The sequence below is a fragment of the Ochotona curzoniae genome, unplaced genomic scaffold (assembly GCF_017591425.1).
Source record: "Ochotona curzoniae isolate NIBS_2020 unplaced genomic scaffold, NIBS_Ocur_1.0 contig_3819, whole genome shotgun sequence".
Taxonomy (NCBI): Eukaryota; Metazoa; Chordata; class Mammalia; order Lagomorpha; family Ochotonidae; genus Ochotona; species Ochotona curzoniae.
The window spans coordinates 32,600,822-32,619,431 of record NW_024466004.1 but is presented as its reverse complement, the minus strand read 5'-3'; the positions used below and the strand labels follow the sequence as shown (position 1 = coordinate 32,619,431).

At 39.4% G+C, this 18,610-nt stretch overlaps 1 protein-coding gene across 2 annotated transcripts; it reads right to left on the bottom strand.

The window, feature by feature from the left end:
- Nucleotides 1-915: 915 nt before the first annotated feature.
- On the bottom strand, nt 916-16,308 carry IRAK1BP1 (interleukin 1 receptor associated kinase 1 binding protein 1). Of its 2 annotated transcripts, XM_040983662.1 has the most exons (4): nt 15,997-16,308; nt 7,329-7,394; nt 1,725-1,855; nt 916-1,624 (listed from the first exon to the last, which is right to left on the bottom strand). In XM_040983662.1, the coding sequence occupies exons 1-4, from the start codon at nt 16,306-16,308 to the stop codon at nt 1,354-1,356; spliced, it is 780 nt and encodes a 259-aa protein (XP_040839596.1). In that variant the 3' UTR covers nt 916-1,353. The 2 variants fall into 2 exon arrangements, with proteins under 2 accessions (XP_040839596.1, XP_040839597.1); XM_040983663.1 differs by lacking the exon at nt 7,329-7,394.
- Nucleotides 16,309-18,610: the final 2,302 nt, after the last annotated feature.

Here is an 18,610-nt window from a genome sequence, read left to right as displayed (position 1 = left end):
TATCTCAGTCTATTCCACATCATTCTAGATACGGCAAGAAGGCAAGACTGACTTGTTTACCTGGGCCATTTTTTTAGGACAGCATTTGCAGTACGCATCCTTGAAGAACAAGGCAATATCTCCCTCCAGGACAAACACTACATCAGTTTTGTTTGTAACAGAACTGTCGTGAATCTGACCCAGTGGCTAAATGCTTGCCTTGTATGTGCTGGGATCCCATGTGGGCACTGGTTTCTGTCCTGGCTGCTCCACTTCTCATCCAACTCCCTCCTTGTGTCCTCCATAAATCTGTCTTTCCAATAGAAAGGAAAAGAGAAGAGAAGAAAAGGAAACAAAGAACTATTACTCATGACACATCAAGGAGCATGAATATCAACATATTTTCATTGTTATTCCTTGTGTTGCGTCCAAGGAAAGAATGATATGTCATACACAGCTTGACTACATGTAAAAAAGAGTTTATTTTTATAGCTGAGGAATAATGAGCTTGAATGATTCTGTTTTTTAAAAAGATTTATTTATTTTATTTGGAAAGGCATATTTACGGAGAGAAGGAGAGACAGATTTTCTATCCTCTGGTTGCAGCCGCAATGGCCACAGCAGAGCAGATCTGAAGCCAGGAGCCAGGAGTTTTTTCCTGGTCTCCCTAGTGGGTGCAGAATCCCATGGCTTTGAGGCTGCTTTCTCGGACCATAAGCAGGTAGATATATGGGAATTTGAGCAGCCACGACATGAACCGGTACACAACTGAATCCTATCGATGGCAAGGTGAGGATAGGGCCACTGAGCCATAGTGCCAGATATTAGTTCTTTGTTTCTATCCCAGGAATTTCCTGATTTCTCTTAGCACCCAGGAAACAATAATAAGCTAACATATTACTTTGTAAGTAGGGTAAAATAAAATCCAAGAATCAGTATGATGAAATTAAATTTATTGGAATGTAAGAATTCTTTATCATTTTCAAACATTTTTGTCTTACAACTTTCAGAATTTAACTTGTTTAAATAAATATAGTTTTTATAAACAACTTGGTTTCATATAAAAGCATAGCTAGAAAAATATCAGCTTAAAAATCAGAATTATGAAATAAACATTTCAAAATTTCTACCTATTCTAGATCTATTACACACGCACTTGTATGAACTGTCAGTGCATAAGCATGCACATATTATTCCCAAGGATATGTGTACATATGTAGAAATGGAAAGTAATCCTAAGTATTCTGTGGGACTGTATTCAAAAATGTACTATATTTTCTGGAAAGTTTAGTACATAATGTTTACATAAATTGGATAAAACAACTTAGAGTACAAAAACAGATAAAAAACACAAACACAACATATTTTGATATTTCAAAGATACTTTCTTTTCTTCTCTTTTCCTTTTACCTCGAAAGTCACAAATACCTTTGAAGCAGCATGTATTGTTGTATTTTTGATTCTTTGTTGTGTTGTTAGTGAGCTTGACAGCCTAGCTGCCTGGTGATCATCCGGCTGGCCTTCCCATTCTTTTGTTTCTTCTTCTTTGATGAGTAAAGGTTTTCCTAGGGTTTGGCCAACAAGGTCACAGACTTGCTGAGCTTTACGCCTTGCATTCTCAACAGCAACGAGACACGCTTGCCGTCTTGGGAATGAACATACATACAGAAGTTATCAGTGTGAAATTCAATGAATACCTTCGCTTAAGAAACTGATAATTCAATTAAAGAAGTGCTTAAACTTACCGAAGATTCTCCACAGAATCTGGAGTATGATAGAACTGGGGTGGGCTGATGACAACAGAACTATCTAGCTTTTCTACAAGAAAGTTACAAATATTTTGCATCTTTTCAAATTCAGTAAATGTAATGCAGACCTGCAAATGAAGTGATACCTGATATTACTTCATGTCTGAGTCAAAATTTTCTCTAATGTGAGTAAAAAAAAAAGTAAAACCAGATTACACAGTCATTTTTATGGTGTGAGCGGATAAACCCACTTGATATTTACAACCAAATGAATTTATTAAAACAGGTTTTTTGCTGATGAAGCTTGCTTACACATTAACTTGAGTATTTTTAAAAAGATTTATTTTTATTTGGAAGGCAGATTTTACATAGAGAAGGAAAGAGAGAGAGATTTTCATCTGCTATCTTACTCCCGAAATGGCTGCAAAGGCCAGGGCTGGGGCAGTCTGCAGCCAGGAACTTACTGGGTTTTCCATGTGGATATAGGGCTCTAAGGACGTGGGCCATCTTCTGCTACTGTGCAAGGTGCTTTAGCAGGAAGGTGCATCAAAAGTGGAGCAGCCAGGACTCGAACTGACATACATACGGGATGGTGACAGGTAGAGGCTTAACCTACTCTACAACGCCATGGCGTGGACCCTGTCTTGAATATTTTTAAATTCCTGTTTTAAAAATAATTTATTTGTTTTATCATACAGTTCCACAGGCTCCTTTTCCTCCCTATTTTATTCATTACAATAATGTAGTCCTTCAGAAAAAAATATTGTAAGTCCACAGTTCTGCTATTTAAGTGTATCCTGACATTTTAGGTATGGAGAATGTTTTTAAACTGGAGAGTTTCTTCAGGTTTATTATATTGGGCAATTGTAACCCTGATAAAATTTTCATGAATCTTAAGTCCATGCCATGAACTTTCCAATTACGGTAATTATGTCATACTTCACTGTTGCTTTTAAGTTATATTTCCATTTCCAATAGTTCCTTTAGGATCAACCTGTAGAGGCGAATGTATTTTACTATGTTCTCTGCCTTAACTGTGGAAGCAGTCCTTGAATTCCACACTTTAAAAGCATAGTCTTTTAAAATTTTTATGGAAGATGACAAAACCTTTTCTTCTAAGGAACCCTTGTTCAAGCTCAATATATCAAACGTAAAACTATGAATAGAAGAGAGTAAGACTATAGAGAGGTGAGATGATCATATTTCATATAATGCACAATAGTTGTTTTTTATTATGAATATTATTCTGCTAAGACTAATGCTTTATCAAGCTTAAATATCAGAGCAACAAGCATAAAAAAATCCAGTGCATCATTTTAAAATGCAAAATATTTTTTCTTTAGTGAGCCAGTCTCTATTTTCAGTTAGTTTATTAGACTTTGAAAGGTTTGCTTCTTAAACAGACCATCTTGCCTCCATTTAATTACCCTTACTTTTCTTTTTTTAAAAAAGGATTTACTTATTTTTATTGTCAGCTGTACAGAGAGCAGAGACAGAGAGGAAGATCTTCTGCCTGATGATTCAGTCCCCAAGTGACTGCAATGGCTGGAGCTGTGCCATCCGAAGCCAGGAGTTCAGAGCCTCTTCTGGGTCTCCCACGAGTGTGCAAGGGCTTTGGGCCATCCTCTGCTGCTTTCCCAGGCCATAAGCAGGGAGCTGAATGGGAAGTAGGGCTGCCGGGATTAGAACCGGTGCCCAAACAGGATCCTGGCAGTTTCAACACAAGGACTTTAGCCGGTAGGCTACTGCACCAGGCCCCTTTACTTTTCTTAATATCCTGTCTGCATTTGTATTTACACTTTAACAAAGTTTATAAGATTACCAATTACCCCTTTATGCTTTCTCTCTTGCTTCCTAATATTTATTCTTTCACATTACCCACACTTCTTGCCTAAACCGAATTCCAAATTCCTAGCTCCTCTGGGTTCTAACATAATTTTCATGGCATTCTGAAAAAAAAGACTAATCTGTAACAAAAGAGAAAAGTTCAATGACTGCCTGCATCTTGGAGCTGGGGAGACACTGCTAACAAGGGGTTAGCTAGGTGGTAGAACAGGTCTAAGTATTTGTCATGGTGGTTTACAAAACTTTAAATGTTTGTCCAAATAAATGGACTGTTCCCTCCCCACAAATGTGGAGAATGTGTAGTGTATGTAAAATAAAAGTTAATTAAATTTACCATGAGGTGACAATTTTTTAATCTGAGGGATTTTTGGTACTACTAGCTCTACTTTTGTGTATATTTGAAATTTTACGTAAGAAATGTTTTAAGAGTCGAAAAACATGGCAGCAGAAGAGAGCCACAAGGAAAACAGAAATCCAAATTCTGCATGCTCAGTAGTAAGAGGATGAAGTAGAAACCATGCTACTGCTGTTAGGGGTTCTTTATACATGCTATTGTCCCTACAGTTCATTATTATCTTTTTTCATTAAAGTCAATTAATTTACATAAATGGAGGCTTTAAGGAGATTTATCTGAAGAGCGTAGATGTGACCTAGCAGTTAAGGTAACACATAGGATGGCTGTATTCTATACTCAAATGCTCGGGTTCAAGACCCAGCGTGGCTTCTAAGTCCGCCTGCCTGATGATGTGTGCCTAGGAAGTGGCTTGTAATTCATGGCTGCAGTAGGTGGGTCCCTGCCACTCATTCAGGAGACCTGGCTGAGGTATTAACTCCTAGTGTTAGCATAACCCAGTCCTGGTCTGGCCAAGTCACGGCTCTTGCTGGCAGTTAGGGAGTGAATTAGTAGTGTAATATTCATGTCCTCTGTCTTTCAAGTAATTAAATGATTATGTTGTAAAAAGAGATGTACATAAGAATAGTAGTATATCAACTTATGCAGTTACCAACTGTGCTGTTCTTCATTCTCCTGAGTAAATTCTGATTTGCAATAAACTCTTTTGGCTTACTGCAAAGTCTTTAATTGTACTTTGGTTTTGAATGTAGTTTTGTTGGATGTGAAGTTCTAGGATTTCAATTCTTTTTTTTAAATAAATAAAGACTGACTCTTTTACTGCATTTTTTCTAAGTAGAAATTTGTTGCTTTGTACTATCATTCCTTTCTATATGTCTTTTTTTCTTCTGGCTGTTTTGAGAAATATGGTGGTAATGTACACTGACACGTTTTTTTGAGTTCATGTGTTTAAGGTTAGTTAAACTTTCTGAACCTGGCAGTTTATAATTCTTATCAAACTGGGCATTTCTGTGGTTTTTATTTGGCCAGTTTTTTTCTTGCCCCATACCATCCTCCCCAGTGGGACACTGATGCAGTTTACAGTTACCAGGGGAATGGACCCAGCGGAGGTAACTGAGAGGGGTAAGGGGCTTGGAGGAAGACCAAGGTACTCAAAGGTCCCATGAGGAGGCCAGGTATGGAGAGATGAAAAGAAGCTGAGGCCTAGGGCTCATCACCTAGGGAGGATACACAGTAGAGGGAGAGACAGGACAAAGGCAGCCAACGGGTAAGAGGAGAACTCTGGCAAGGCCTATTCCTTTTCCTCCACTTTGCCCTAGGGTCCACCTTTGCACCATGCCATTTGCCCAGCCATATCAGGTCCAGGAGATGGCACATACAAAGCAGCTAGCTGCAGGACCCCAGAAGATTTTCAGACACAAGAGACCACCCCTTCTTTTCTCTCAAGGACCCTTAATTGCCAAGTCTTGTTTGCTCATGGTTATTCCTCAGGGACTGGACTGTCTTCCAGAGTTGGGGCCTGCTTTTTTTTTTTTTTTATTTACCTTAGGCTCTAAATAAAATGCATCTATGCTTGGGCCTTATAAAGTTTTTCCTAAATCCAAAACAAAGGGACCCTTTAAAGTGCATTTCCAGGTGAAAAATTAGATTTAGGAGCACTATTTTATTCAATGGAAGTATGTATTATGAAAGAACCCATGCATGGATCTCAAAATTTTTTGTATTAAAGTAAATTTATCTTTTGAATCCTACCTTCCCAAACATTTTGAAGGCTCCAAATATGAAAATTAACCTTTATCTTAAAAATTTATTTATAGCTTTTTGAGGTACAGCTGGTATGCAAAAAAAACTGTACATAGTTATATACACTCTTATGATCTGAATACATACATAAACTGTGATACTATCACAATCAAGGTAATATGCATGTTATCACTTTCAAGCTTTCTTTTGCTCCATTTTTTCAAAAATTCCATCTAAAAAGTTCACTTCCCTGATGGCTGCAACGGCTAATTTTGAGCCAGGCTGAAAGCAGAAGCCAGAAACTCAAAACTGGTTCATAACATGGTCCACAGCAGCTCAAGTACTTGAGCCATCCATTGGCTGCTTCCCAGGCAGGTTAGCAGGTAGCTGGAACAAAAGTAGAGCAGTTGGGACTCCAAAAAGTAGCATAGTGTTCTTTATGTTTAGGTTGCCACACTTACCGTCGTATGAACCCCCTACCCAGCTCTCTGCTAACTGCTCATGTGGGCCTAACGGTGATCATGTCTTAGATTGTGTGATCCGATCTCTGGCTGTCAGACAGCCATACACAGAATATAATCAGATCATTCTGAACAAATATGAACAAACACAAAACATTAAGAAGGCAAGTAGAGAGGAGGGAAGAGGAAGAGAGTTAGCCATGTTCTCATTTAGTCATGTCATACAAGCAGTTGTAATGCATCCTTCTATGACTGAAGATCAGTCCTCAGAAAACCTGGTGGTCTGAAAAACATCTGAAGCCTAGCTGTGCAGCTGTTGGGACTGCTTCCTATATACCTTATTTTAATTTTATTATTTTTTATTTTTTCAATTTTATTTTTTTAAGAAAGAACTTATTTGTTCACTTGAAAGCTCTTATCTGTTGGTTCACGTCCATGTGCCTGCAAAGGTTGTGGCTAGAGCTATGCTGAAGCCTGCAGCTGGGGACTCAGTAGCTGCAGAGGTCCAGCTCCTGGAGGTACTGCCTGCAGCCAGCCGGGTGCATGTTAGAAGGAAATCGGAAATCAGAAACAGAGCAGAGGCTCACCTCGGGCTTTCTGACATGGACAAGGCTACCTTAACTGCTACCAAATTTCCCTCCTGCAGGGTTTCCTGCTCACTAGAAAATCTTATCACTACAATTTTTATTGAGGTAGCAATTAACTATTTTTGTCTTGCTATTTTTATTCCATTAAGTGTTTTTGGCGTTTGGCTTGGTGATTAAGACGCTGGTTAGGATACCTATATTCTACACATCAGAGTCTGGCTTTGATTTCTGCCTCTGGATCCTGACTCCAGCATCCTGCTCATGTGTACCCCAGAAGGTGGCAGATGATAGCTCACAGAATTGGGAAGCCTGGAATGTATCCCTGGATCATTGCATTCCTGGATCTTGCCTACCATCCCAGCCTAGCCGCCACTGGGAATTAGGGTTATTAACCAGTAGATTGGGCTTTTCTCTCTAGTTCTCCGATAAAGTAAAATATTTCTCACAAGTTTTATTAAATATCACACAAATATCACTCCAAAATTTGTTAAGAAACCAGATGTTTTATCAATAGAGTATTTCTCTTGTACATTTCAGTTAAAGAATAAAAATAAATGGTAATTATCTCCACAAAATCATGCTGTTTCCATTATTTGTTAAGAAAAGTACATACCTCTGCTTCCATGTGATAAGCATTTTCTACTCTTCTAAAATCCTTTGTCACAGTTACATTTGCTGTCTGAAACATAGAGTGCAATTACCAAATGTTTGGTTACTAAATGAAATCACTTTTAAACATAAATCAGAAATTCAAAAAATCAGGAAGATACAAAGTATGCATAAAGAGTAGTTTTGTCTGAGAACTTTCTTGAAAGCTAAAAAAAATAAACAGAAAAGTACTAGGAGGCAGAATAGGGTGAGAACAGATGAAAATGGACAGAGAAGGATTCACCAAGAGCAGGGAGGGTGTGATCCAGTCAAACAGCAGAAGACAAACTGACAGCAGAGGGACATGTGGGGACCAAAGGACAGATGGAAGCGGCAGAGACAGCGGAACGGTGCTGCAGTAAACATACTCCAGTGGCAATCAATCAGATGACAGATTAATGGACTGGGTCAAAACACAGGACCCATCTAATTGTGGACTACACAGACACATCTCAGCAACAAAGATATGTGGAAACTGAAAGTGAGAGTATGGAAAACAATATTCCAGACTAATGTAAAGGAAAAACAAGCAGCTGTAGTCATTCTAATATCAAATAATGCAGACTTTGAAGTGAAAAGCATGAGAGATGAAGAAAAATACAACATAATGATCAAGGCATCCATTCAACAGGAAGAAATCATTATAATAAATGTATATATACCAAATGCCAGGGAATCTAGCTATGTGAAACAAATATTCATGGACTTAAAGGAAGAAAAAGACTCTAATATGATAGTGGTAGGGGATCTAACACCCCCATTAACCTCAATAGACAGATCAAAAGACAGAAACTCAGCAAGGAAACAACAGAGCTCACCCAGACAATAGAACAAATGGATTAATTGATATCTATAGAACTCTACATCCTACAGACACAATACACACATTTTTCCTACATATATGAGAGTCAAAAGACTCAAATAATAAACTATTGGAACTCCTAAAAGAGTTTGATCAGTAAGCACTGTACAAAACTAGTCAACATAAATGGATGGTTCTCATAGTACATTAAAATCCCCCCCGGCTGAGAAAGAACTTATAAGAACAGTCTTTTAAAGTAATGGAGAAGAATCTTAAATATATGGGACCAAACCTAACCAAAGATGTGTGAGACCTTTATAATGAAAATTACAAAATATTGAGGCCTGCGGTCATAGCCTAGTGGCCAAATCCTGGCTTTGTAAGCCTGGGTTCCCATATGGACACCAGTTTGTGTGTCCTGGCTGCTCCACTTCCCATCCAGCCAGCTCCCTGCTTATGGCCTTGGAAAGCAGTAAATGATGAACCAAAGGTTTGGGACTTTTCACCCGCGTGGGAGACCTGGAAGAAGCTCCTGGCTTCAGATCAGTTCAACTCTGACCATTGCAGCCACTTGGGGAGTGAACTAGTAAATAGAAGATATTTCTCCTTCTGTAAATCTGCCTTTCCAATAAAAATAAACAAATCTGTATTTTAAAGAACAAAATCATAAAATGTTAAAAAAAAAAAAGAAAAATAGAAAAAGACACTAAAAGATGGAGAAATTTACCATGTTCCTGGGTTGGTAGGATCAACATAATTAAAACGTTCATATTACCAAAAGTAATACATAGATTCAAAGTGATCTCAATCAAAATCTGAACAATATTCTTTTCAGAAATAGAAAAGATGATACAAAATTCATCTGGAAACACAAGAGACTATGAATAACCTAAATTTTTCTGAAAAATAAAGCTGGAGGAATCACAACTTCAGACCCCAAGACATTACAGGGCAGTGGTTATCAATACAATCTGGTCTGGTATAGAAACAGGAGATCTATGTAGCTGAATAGAAAGCACAGAAGGCATCCCACACATGTACAGCCAAGGACCTAAATCTGCACCTAGTAACAATTATTGTTTGAGAAAACATAGGAAACACTACAAGATATAGGCATTGGTAAAGACTTCTTACAAAAGTCATCAAAAGCACAGGCAGTCAAAGTCAAAATAAACAAATGGAACTACAAAAAACTAAGCTGCATATGAGAAAGGGATCTGAAATCCTACATTTAGAGCAGCACAATCTATAGTAGCAAAGACATGGAAACAACCCAGATGCCTATCAAGAGAGGAATGGATAAAAAACTGTGGTACATTTACCCCATAGAATACTACTCAGCCAACAGAATGGTCCCATTATACATCAATCTCAAAATGCAAATACAATATGTTCTTTCTGATATAACAAAACCTTCACACAAAATACAATAATAACAGATATATAGGTAATCACGTGTATACATATATGTTCAGATGAAATGTGTAATGGAAACACTAGCTCATCTGGAAGCAAGAGAAGATACATTGCAGCATGCATCTCTACTCTAGAAAAAAGGCGGACTCCAATTGACACTTAAATATATCTTGGCAATAGGGTCCTGGACCTTCTACTTTTTTTTTAGACCTGCAAAACATGATATGCTTTAATGGAGGAATGTTGGATTTGTTATTGTTGCTGAAGGACTACATTGTTTTAATGATATGGGGGCAAAGAGTAGCAGAGGGAATGGGGGTAGAAAGTGGAATCCCTGTGCTTATGGAACTGTAGCATGAAAAATAACAACAAAAAATACAAAACTAAAACCTGAGACATTGCTAATATTTACTAAGAATTTCATTAGTCACTTTTATGTATAGTGATTTTTATATTAGCTGATAAGGAAAGTGTTTTGGCTTTTTAAAACACTATTTTCCATGTATATAAGATATGGCTAATACTATATACACCATGTTAAAGTACTGGTACAGAGAGAACACTCAGTAAAAAATGAATGTTGTATATATTATTATAACTGAACTCAGTGTTTTTAAAAAACTAAAAAGTATTGTTATGCTTTTTTACTTCCCTGGAAAAACATAGTGTGCAAAATTGTAAAAAAGCTAAATTTTTAATTTACTTTTCAAGAGTGTTTATTATTCAAATTGTTCAAGCAGTGCACACTTCCATCTCCTAGCTACCTCTCCAAATGCCTGTAGCAGCTAGTCTGTGAGGCAAAGTTGGGAGCCAGAAACTCAGTCTAGACCTTCCACCCAAGAGCAGGGACCTAACCATGTGGGCCATCACCCAATGCCTCTAGGGTTTGTACTAGCAGGAAGCTGCAGTCAGGCGTGGAAGGACGCATCTTAACTGTTAGGCTAAAGGCTTGCCCTTTAACCTTTTTTTTTCCCAATTCAGTAAAATGAACTACTCCGATACTCTCATTCTTGCAAACAAGGAAAACTGGGGTGTGTGCGTGTGTAAATGTACACTTATTTATTTTAAAAACAACTCATTTGTTTAGAGAGCAGCTTTCTTGTGGGAGCAGAAACACTGCCTGGCTTGGACCAGTGGCTGCAGAAGTGTCTGTAGCTTTTTGTTCACGGCTTGGGGGAATATTCTTGAGGTCTTCTAGGCAAAAATGAAATGTGCATTCTTCTTGTGCTGGGCCAGCTGCCGTAGGGAAGATGACAGTTTCACATAAGCTGAAACTTGGTGAAATCGTGACACCATTCTCACCACAGATTTCAGCGTGGAGACTTTTAAATATAAGAACATCAGCTTCTGGGGCTGGTACTGTGGCTTGCATGCCACTTCTGATCCAGTTTCCTGCTATAGCCTGGGAGAATCAGTGGAACAATCTTGCCACATGGGAGAGTCACAAAAATCTCCTGAACTAGCAGATGGAAGATCTCTGTCTGTCTGTCTCTAACTCTATATTTCAAATAAATGAATACAATAAAAACAACAACAACAAAAAACACATCAGCTTCAGTGAGTGGGACATGGGTGGCCAGGAGAATAGCTGTGGTGACTCTACTTCCAAAACAGGCATGACTGGACCCACTGTGATGGCTCAGTGGCTAAATCCTTGCTTTACACACGCCAGGATCCCATATGTTCATGTCCTGGCTGTACCACTGCCCATCCAACTCCCTGCTTGTGGCCTTGGAAAGTAACAGGGTATGGCCCAAAGACTTGGAACCCAGCATCCATGTGGGAGACCCCTGGAAGTATCTCCAGGCTTGGGATTAGCTCATCTCTGGCTGTTGTGGCCATTTTGGGGAGTGAGCCAACGTGTTTCTTTCCCTCTCTGTAAATCTGCCTTTCCAATAAAAATAAATCTTAAAAACAAAACAAAACAGGCAGAACTCATCTAGGTGGGGGACAACAGTGACAGCCTGAGGTGCAGGGGACCTCCTGAGAATGCTGCTTGAGAATAAACCATGAGATATGGTCCTCCTGGTGTCTTTCAATAAGCAGAACCTCCCAAACACCAGGAACAGACTGAACTCACAGAAAAGCTGGTGTTGCACACCCTACACCACAGGGACTGGCACATTCCAGCCACCTTTTCCTCCATGGGGGACAGAGCTACATGAAGGAATGAATGGCTTTCAGTTCCGGACTGAAAACTGAATGAGAGTCCTCCAGTTTCTCCTCTCTGCCCTCTACTGGCTCTTGCCGGGCAGATGTGCAACTCCATGGTCCAGAGCACCAGAACCCATCTTCACAGGTTGGATACATAGTACACCACACCATGCTGTCCCTGCATGTGCAGCTGCAGCCTGCCATCAGATTTTTGTTGGAGATAAATAGGTTGTTTCTAGGAAGACAGTTTCTGGTACCTTGTGTAATCATTCAGCTCTTTGAACTGTAAAAAGATCTATGTGATGTGTAGTCTTGAGGACGACACACGGACACCTGGTTTCCATGTATCCTCTTGATTTAAGAGCTTCTGTTAAGAATCTTTGGCGGTTGGGCTTTAAAATCAATTCAGTGTTTTTTTTTTAATTTCATTTAAATAGTTTTTTTCAAATGTAGTTAGAAGTACAAGATGGGGAGAAGGCTTGAGCCACACAAGCACTATGACTGTGTAGCACAGGTTTTGCAGTAACCATCTCAGCTATTCCCTTTGCGAACATGAGAGCCACTGACAAAACCAACCAGAATCCATTCTGCGCTGCTGGTAGTGCAGGTCCTTGTCACTTACCCTGCATTCCATAGCATTGTGCTTATTTAGGCGGTACTCACTCAGTCACCTGCAGATAGGCTAGGAAAGGGGTTGGGTGGGGTGGTTAAATTTATTTTAGTGAAAACTTCAGAACTATTTTATTTGTTGTCATAGAACCTCTTCATGATTTTAATATATAATTAATAATTGTTTTTGACATTCAGTTTTAGTTTTCATTTTGACATGAACTGTAATTACCGATATTTAAAAAACATCTCAGCTATTTAAAAATATTTATTTAATTCCTTATTTGAAAGGTAGAGTATTGGGGCAGGGAGAGGGAAGAGAGAGAATGAGAAAGAATGAGATCTAACGTGGAACTGTGTTGCATTCCCTTTATCATTACTTAAGATTTGATTTGGAATCTTTCTGGAGTTTCTCAAGGAAAGAGATCATTGTTATTTTTAAAAGATTTACTTATTTTTATTGGATAGGCAGATTAGATTCTTGGAGAGAAGGAAGACAGAAAGATCTTCCATCTGCTGGTTCACTCCCCAATTGGCTGCAATTGCCAGAGTTGAGTCAATCAAAAGCCAGGAGCTAGGAGCTTCTTCTAGGTCTCCCACACTGGGTGCAAGGTCCCAAGGCTTTGGGTCATCCGGTACTGCTTTCCCAGGCCATAAGCAGCGAGCTAGAGGGAAGCAAAACAGCTAGCACAGAAACGGGCTCCCATATGAGATATTGGCCCTGTAGCAGGACGACTAGCTGAGTCACTGTACCAGCCCCCCATGGCATTTCAATACAGCAATGCAGACTGCTGCAAAATTACCTAAAGTGTTATTTCTTTTTTTGTTTTTATTGATTACATTGCATTATGTGACACAGTTTCATAGGCACTGGGATTCCCCCTACCCCTCCCCTACCCACCCCCCCCATGGTGGATTCCTCCACCTTGTTGCATTATCACAGTTCAAACTCAGTTGAGATCCTTTCATTGCAAGCATCTACCAAGCATAGAGTCCAGCATCTTATTGTCCAGACAAGTCCAAAGGTTTCTTGGGGACACCATCTCTGGTCTAAAGGTAGAGCCGGCAGAATATCATCTCGATCAATTAAAAGCCCCAACATAACATCAGCCACAATTTATAAAGTTATGGAATTAGTTGACATGGTACCAATATGTTAAAAGAGAAAAAAAATGCAAGTTCTGAATCACATCTTGTGACTTCTACATTGACATTTCAATTATTAGTTTATATACAACTGGGTTCTATACATCTTAAAATGGCTATAGATTACTATTCAACTGTCTCGTGTCTATTTTAATTTTAGCATTCAACAGTTTATAGCGTTGAAGCATGATTTTGCTGAAACCTGGCTGTTTTTCAGGTAGTCTAACCCTATAACTCTAACAAGACATATGTCGACAGTTCTTAAGTGTTATTTCAAATGAACACAGATAAGGAATACCTAAATGTATGTTGGTTGGATAAGTAAGTAGTATTTAGAATCTTAAAACATTTTTTTACATGAAGACAACCCCCAAAAATGAAGGTTATATATTCACAAAAGCTTAATTCTATGATCCATAATAAGCTGAACTAATTTTGCATGCATTTAGTTTTTTGTTCCTTTTTCTTTTATTTATTCAAAACCCATTTTTTCCTGAAGATACATTATATGAAGTGGAGCATAATCCATGAATGCAAAAACAGGACAAATGGTTTCTGATATAGATATTTAGAGCATGAAAGACAAACAAATAAATCAAAAATTGTAATACAGGTGCTAAGAGACTTGAGTGCTTAATGGCAGGAAACAGTTTTAGAAAAGGAATAAGCAAGAGGCCAGCTTGGGCTGGTTCTTTAAATTAAAAAAAAAATCAAAATTCAGATTGCCAAAAAAGGGAGAGAGATGATAGGAAGCATGAATGAAGTTAGATTATTTATGAAGCAAGAGTTTGGAGTATAAAGAGCCCTTTAAGCAGCGGAGTGATGTTTATAAACCTTCCAGTCCTAAGATTCCAACATTTAACAGGAATAGGACTTTGTGAGGACCCAATAATTCACCTTGAAAATATAATTTAAATTTTATATTATTTACTCAACAAATTGTCAATATGACTGCTTTTCTTCATTAGCAGAAATATGTTGGAGACTACTGCCCTTCAAATATCTTATGAACACTGAACTTGATGTAATTAGGCCAAGCTGGATTTAATAATTTATTTTGGCTTACACACTAGAAGTCAAGGTCAAGAAACTTCAGTCTACGTTGTCTGTAAATGACCTAAGAATTAGTTATGCTATTCAAACAGGACTGCAGTCTGGTAGTTATTTAGGAGATCATTTTTTTTATGTAACAAACCCACTTTATTCATATTTATAATCAGCATTTGAATTCTTCTAAACTGCAAAATCATTTGAAGTGAGTTAAAGATTTATTTTATTTTTATTTGAAAATCAAGAGTTACAGAGGAAGGAGAGACAGAGAATTTCCATGCACTGGCCAACCCCTCCAATGGCCACAGGGGCCTAAGCTGATAGGATGCCAGGAGTCAAGTCAGGAGCTTCTTCTGGTCTCTAGTGTGCGTGCGGAGGCCCCAGGCCTTGGGCCATCTCCAGCTGCTTTCCCAGGTGCATTAGCACGGAGCTGGACTGGGAAGTGCAGCAGCCGGGACTCAAACCAGCACCCATAGAGAATGCCAGTGCTACAGGAGAGGCTTAATCTGCCAAGTACACTTTGGCAATGGCCTCTCCAAATGACTTTCATAATAACATTTATGTACACAGGCACAGACCTGGTTTTTGCCGTACGGCATCTCTACCAGTGGACTGGAGGGAAAAAACGTCTGCATTTCTATCAAGTCAGTTTTACCCCGGGAGAATGATCGTTTTGGTTTTGGAAGGTTCTATTCTGTAAATGAGGACATTGAGGTGGTTGGCCTCCATGGTTTCCTTTCATGCTGGTTCTCTAGAGCCTGGTACATTCGGGAGTAATCTAGCTTTTGGATTCAGGAGCACAGGAGTTCAAATACTGTGCTAATGTTCAGAATGCTACTTAATCTCCTTAATTTTGGAGAATCAGTGTATTAAAAAGTGTGTCACAGAGATACTGTGCAGATTAAATAAAGCTAGTTCATTTTCCTCCTTCCCTTACAAGTTGGTTTAAAGTTAGATTTATTTAGTGGTATGCCTCATGTACATCTCCGTTAGGTAAGTAGAGGTTTTTCACATATGTGACATCTTCAATATGCAGGCTTATTTCTTACAGAGTGAAACCTAAAAACGCTGAAGAAATAAGGGGAGAAACATGCAGCCTCTTCCAGCTTCCTCCACTCCACAATCTCACTGAAGAATCACCTCAAGATAAAGGAGTTTGGAGAAGGGAAGCCTTGCTAGTCCCCTGCGAACTCCACAGTGCAAAATATATCAAGATTAAACTGTGACGAGTGTTCAGGGCTCTGCATTTGAAAACTGCTTACATTTAACATTTCTAGGTTCAACTTATCATCATTTAAAAACAAGATCACTGCAGCAAATACTGCCAGATAAAAACCTACCCAACTTTTCAAGGCCGATAATTGCTTTTATCCAGGGAAGGATGCGCCCTCGATCCCGGTCGGGCCAGGTCGCCTCGTGCGGTCCGGCCCCCGTTCCGTCCCCGCCGCGAGCTCACCTGCAGACCCCGCTGCTGCAGACTCTGTGTGATGTAGTCCAGGCGTCGACAAACGCTCCTCTTGGCTTCGGCCGCAGCCTCCTTGGTGCTGCTCACTCTTATCGCCACCTGGGCTCGGTCGGGGCTCGCAGTCACCTCTGCAGTGCCACTCACGTGCACCTCGCGGGTCGCAGTGTGAGTCTCTGCCGAGGAGAGGGGGCGGCGAATGCCCGGCAATGTGTCTCCTCCTGACACCACATTTTCCCGGCCCCGGTCAGACCAAGGAACCAGTTCAACGAACACTCGAGACTGAGGGGCCTGTAGTAGCGACATGGCTACAGAGGCTCGGTTTCCATAGCAACAGCGCAGTGACGGCGGCCGAAGGGGCTCAGGCGCCACAGAGCTTCGCAGCGCCCGGCGCAAAGGTTGCCGGGACGGGCTCGGAGGCGGCCGAGTTTTTAAATGGCACGAGCGACAGGGAGGAGGACATTTTCCTCTAGCAATCTGCGGCTGAGGGCGTCGTTAGGGTGGATTAAAGGGTTTACCCTAAGGCCGTGTAAAATCTTGGTGGCTGTGTAAAATCTGGGCGCGTAGAACTTGAGGTCCGCCGCGCGCCCGCCGCCTCCCTGAGGAGGGAGTTGCGGGGAAAGGCGGCGAGGCCCGCAGAGCTTTTACCTCAGGGTTTGGCCTGGTGTGTGATGGCTCCCAGCCATGTCTCCGTGACTAGCCTTCCCGCGCCTGGCTGGCCTTTGCTCTTCGAAATCTTTTTTGTTTGCGGGCCCCAGCTAATACTATTCGTCACATTTGCAGAGTGGCCGTGATTTCCAAAGCTCCCAGATTTTCCTTAGCCTTGAACGTGGGCAGGGGAGATTCAGGCGAGATTCAGGCGAGGTCAAAGCACACAAACAATGACTTTGCTGGACCTGTGCAGCTTAGACCTTGTCCGCACCTTTTCTTTAGCGAGCTTCCGTAATACAGCCCTCAGCTCCTCTCTCCAAGGCCCCGTTTAGGTGAGTTTTCTTTCAGTAAGTGGCAATTTGTGTAAAAAGTAGATCCCTCGCTTGCCCCAACCCCATTACTACCGAAATTGGATGAGAATTGAGGACCGAGAGAGAATTTTGTCTTTTTAAAAAAAGGCTAGAACTATCAATAATCTCTCGAAAGAAGCCAGAAAGAGCCAAATGAGAATATTCATCTCTCTTTTTTTTTTTTTTTGTCTGGCATTAGTGAGATATTTCAACTAAATCTATTGCTGTCGCCCCTCCCCGTAATTTGGTTCATCACAGTTTTAACACAATTTTGTGTATTTTAATGCTATTGTTAGGCAGAAACAATCATATCCAATATAATTTTCATATTAAAAACTTTAAGAGTTTCCCCAATAGTTTTTACAATTTAAGATATGCAAAGCAGTATTTCTTAAATTTTTTTGAAATTTATTTTTTTCTAAAGGTAAGGAAAAATACAGCTTTCAAAATGAATCACTGAATGAATGAAGGTCATAAGCAAATAGGATAAGTAGGATATGATAAGATATTTCACATCAGTGAGAAAATGAATAAATAGGATAATTGGTTGGCTACGTTAAAACATGTTCTACATCTTATGTAATTGAAAATAATATTCAAATGAGACCAAAACCAAAAAAGAATTAAGAGAAAAATGCAGATTAATATGTAAATACAGTGTGGGTGGTGGGAAGACCTTTGTTAAGCATAATTTCAAATGCACCAACCAGAAAGGAAAAGTTTGCAAAATTTGTTATTTAAAAAAAAATGTCATTGTATAAAACAAAATTAAGAGAGATGGAAGGAATGAAATAAAACGAAAGATGTATTTGTAACTTTTATGGGCTACTATTATGTAGATATGTTTTATTGGAAAAAACAGATACCGCAAAAATAAATATGTAATGAACACAAAAACAAACTGCTAGTATTCTAGCTACCATAATAAAGATGCCCATACACTTTGAAGCCCGAGCAACACAAATATACTTCCTTACAGTTTGGGGATGTGAAACTCTAAAGTCAGGATGTTAGTCTGTTTTCTTTTGAGCCTTCTTCTGTTGGTTTGTAGAAGGCTGTTTTGAGTCCTTAAATGACCATGCTTCTGTGCAGAAAATACTACAATATATCTTTCTCTTATAAGGAAGCCTGTTCCATTGGATTAGTGCCCTGCCTTCATGGTATCATTTAACTTTACTTACCACTTTAAAGATCCTGTCTCCAAATCCAGTCACATTGCCATGTGGATTTGAGGGGCACACAATTCAGCTTATAATACAGACTAATAAAGCAGAATACTAAAGTCTTTACTAGTTGAAGAAATGCCCATTTAATGACGATGGGTTATCACTATTTTGACCTATCACTCTGTAAAGTAATAAAGACAGAATGGAGAAGAAATAGAATAGTGGTTCTGAAGCATCAGTGGATTATTTCTGGGTAACAGAATTATACATAAAAAAGAAGCATAAGCTGAAACTGATTCAGATTTCAGTTTTCCTTTCCTTTTTTTTCCTTCTTCTTTATTTTAAGATTATTTATTTTGTGGGAGAGGTAGATTTACAGAGAGAATGAGAAACAGAAAAATCTTCCATCCACTGCTTCACTCTCCAGATGGCCACAATGGC

What these genes read in the sequence shown, in the direction of transcription:
- IRAK1BP1 (XM_040983662.1), bottom strand. Translation starts at nt 16,308, where the DNA reads ATGTCGCTACTACAGGCCCCTCAGTCTCGAGTGTTCGTTGAACTGGTT. An exon ending in TGCAGCAGCGGGGTCTGCAG is followed by an intron (nt 7,395 to 15,996) that starts GTGAGCTCGCGG and finishes TCTATGTTTCAG; the next exon opens with ACAGCAAATGTAACTGTGAC. An exon ending in CTTATCACATGGAAGCAGAG is followed by an intron (nt 1,856 to 7,328) that starts GTATGTACTTTT and finishes CTTCATTTGCAG; the next exon opens with GTCTGCATTACATTTACTGA.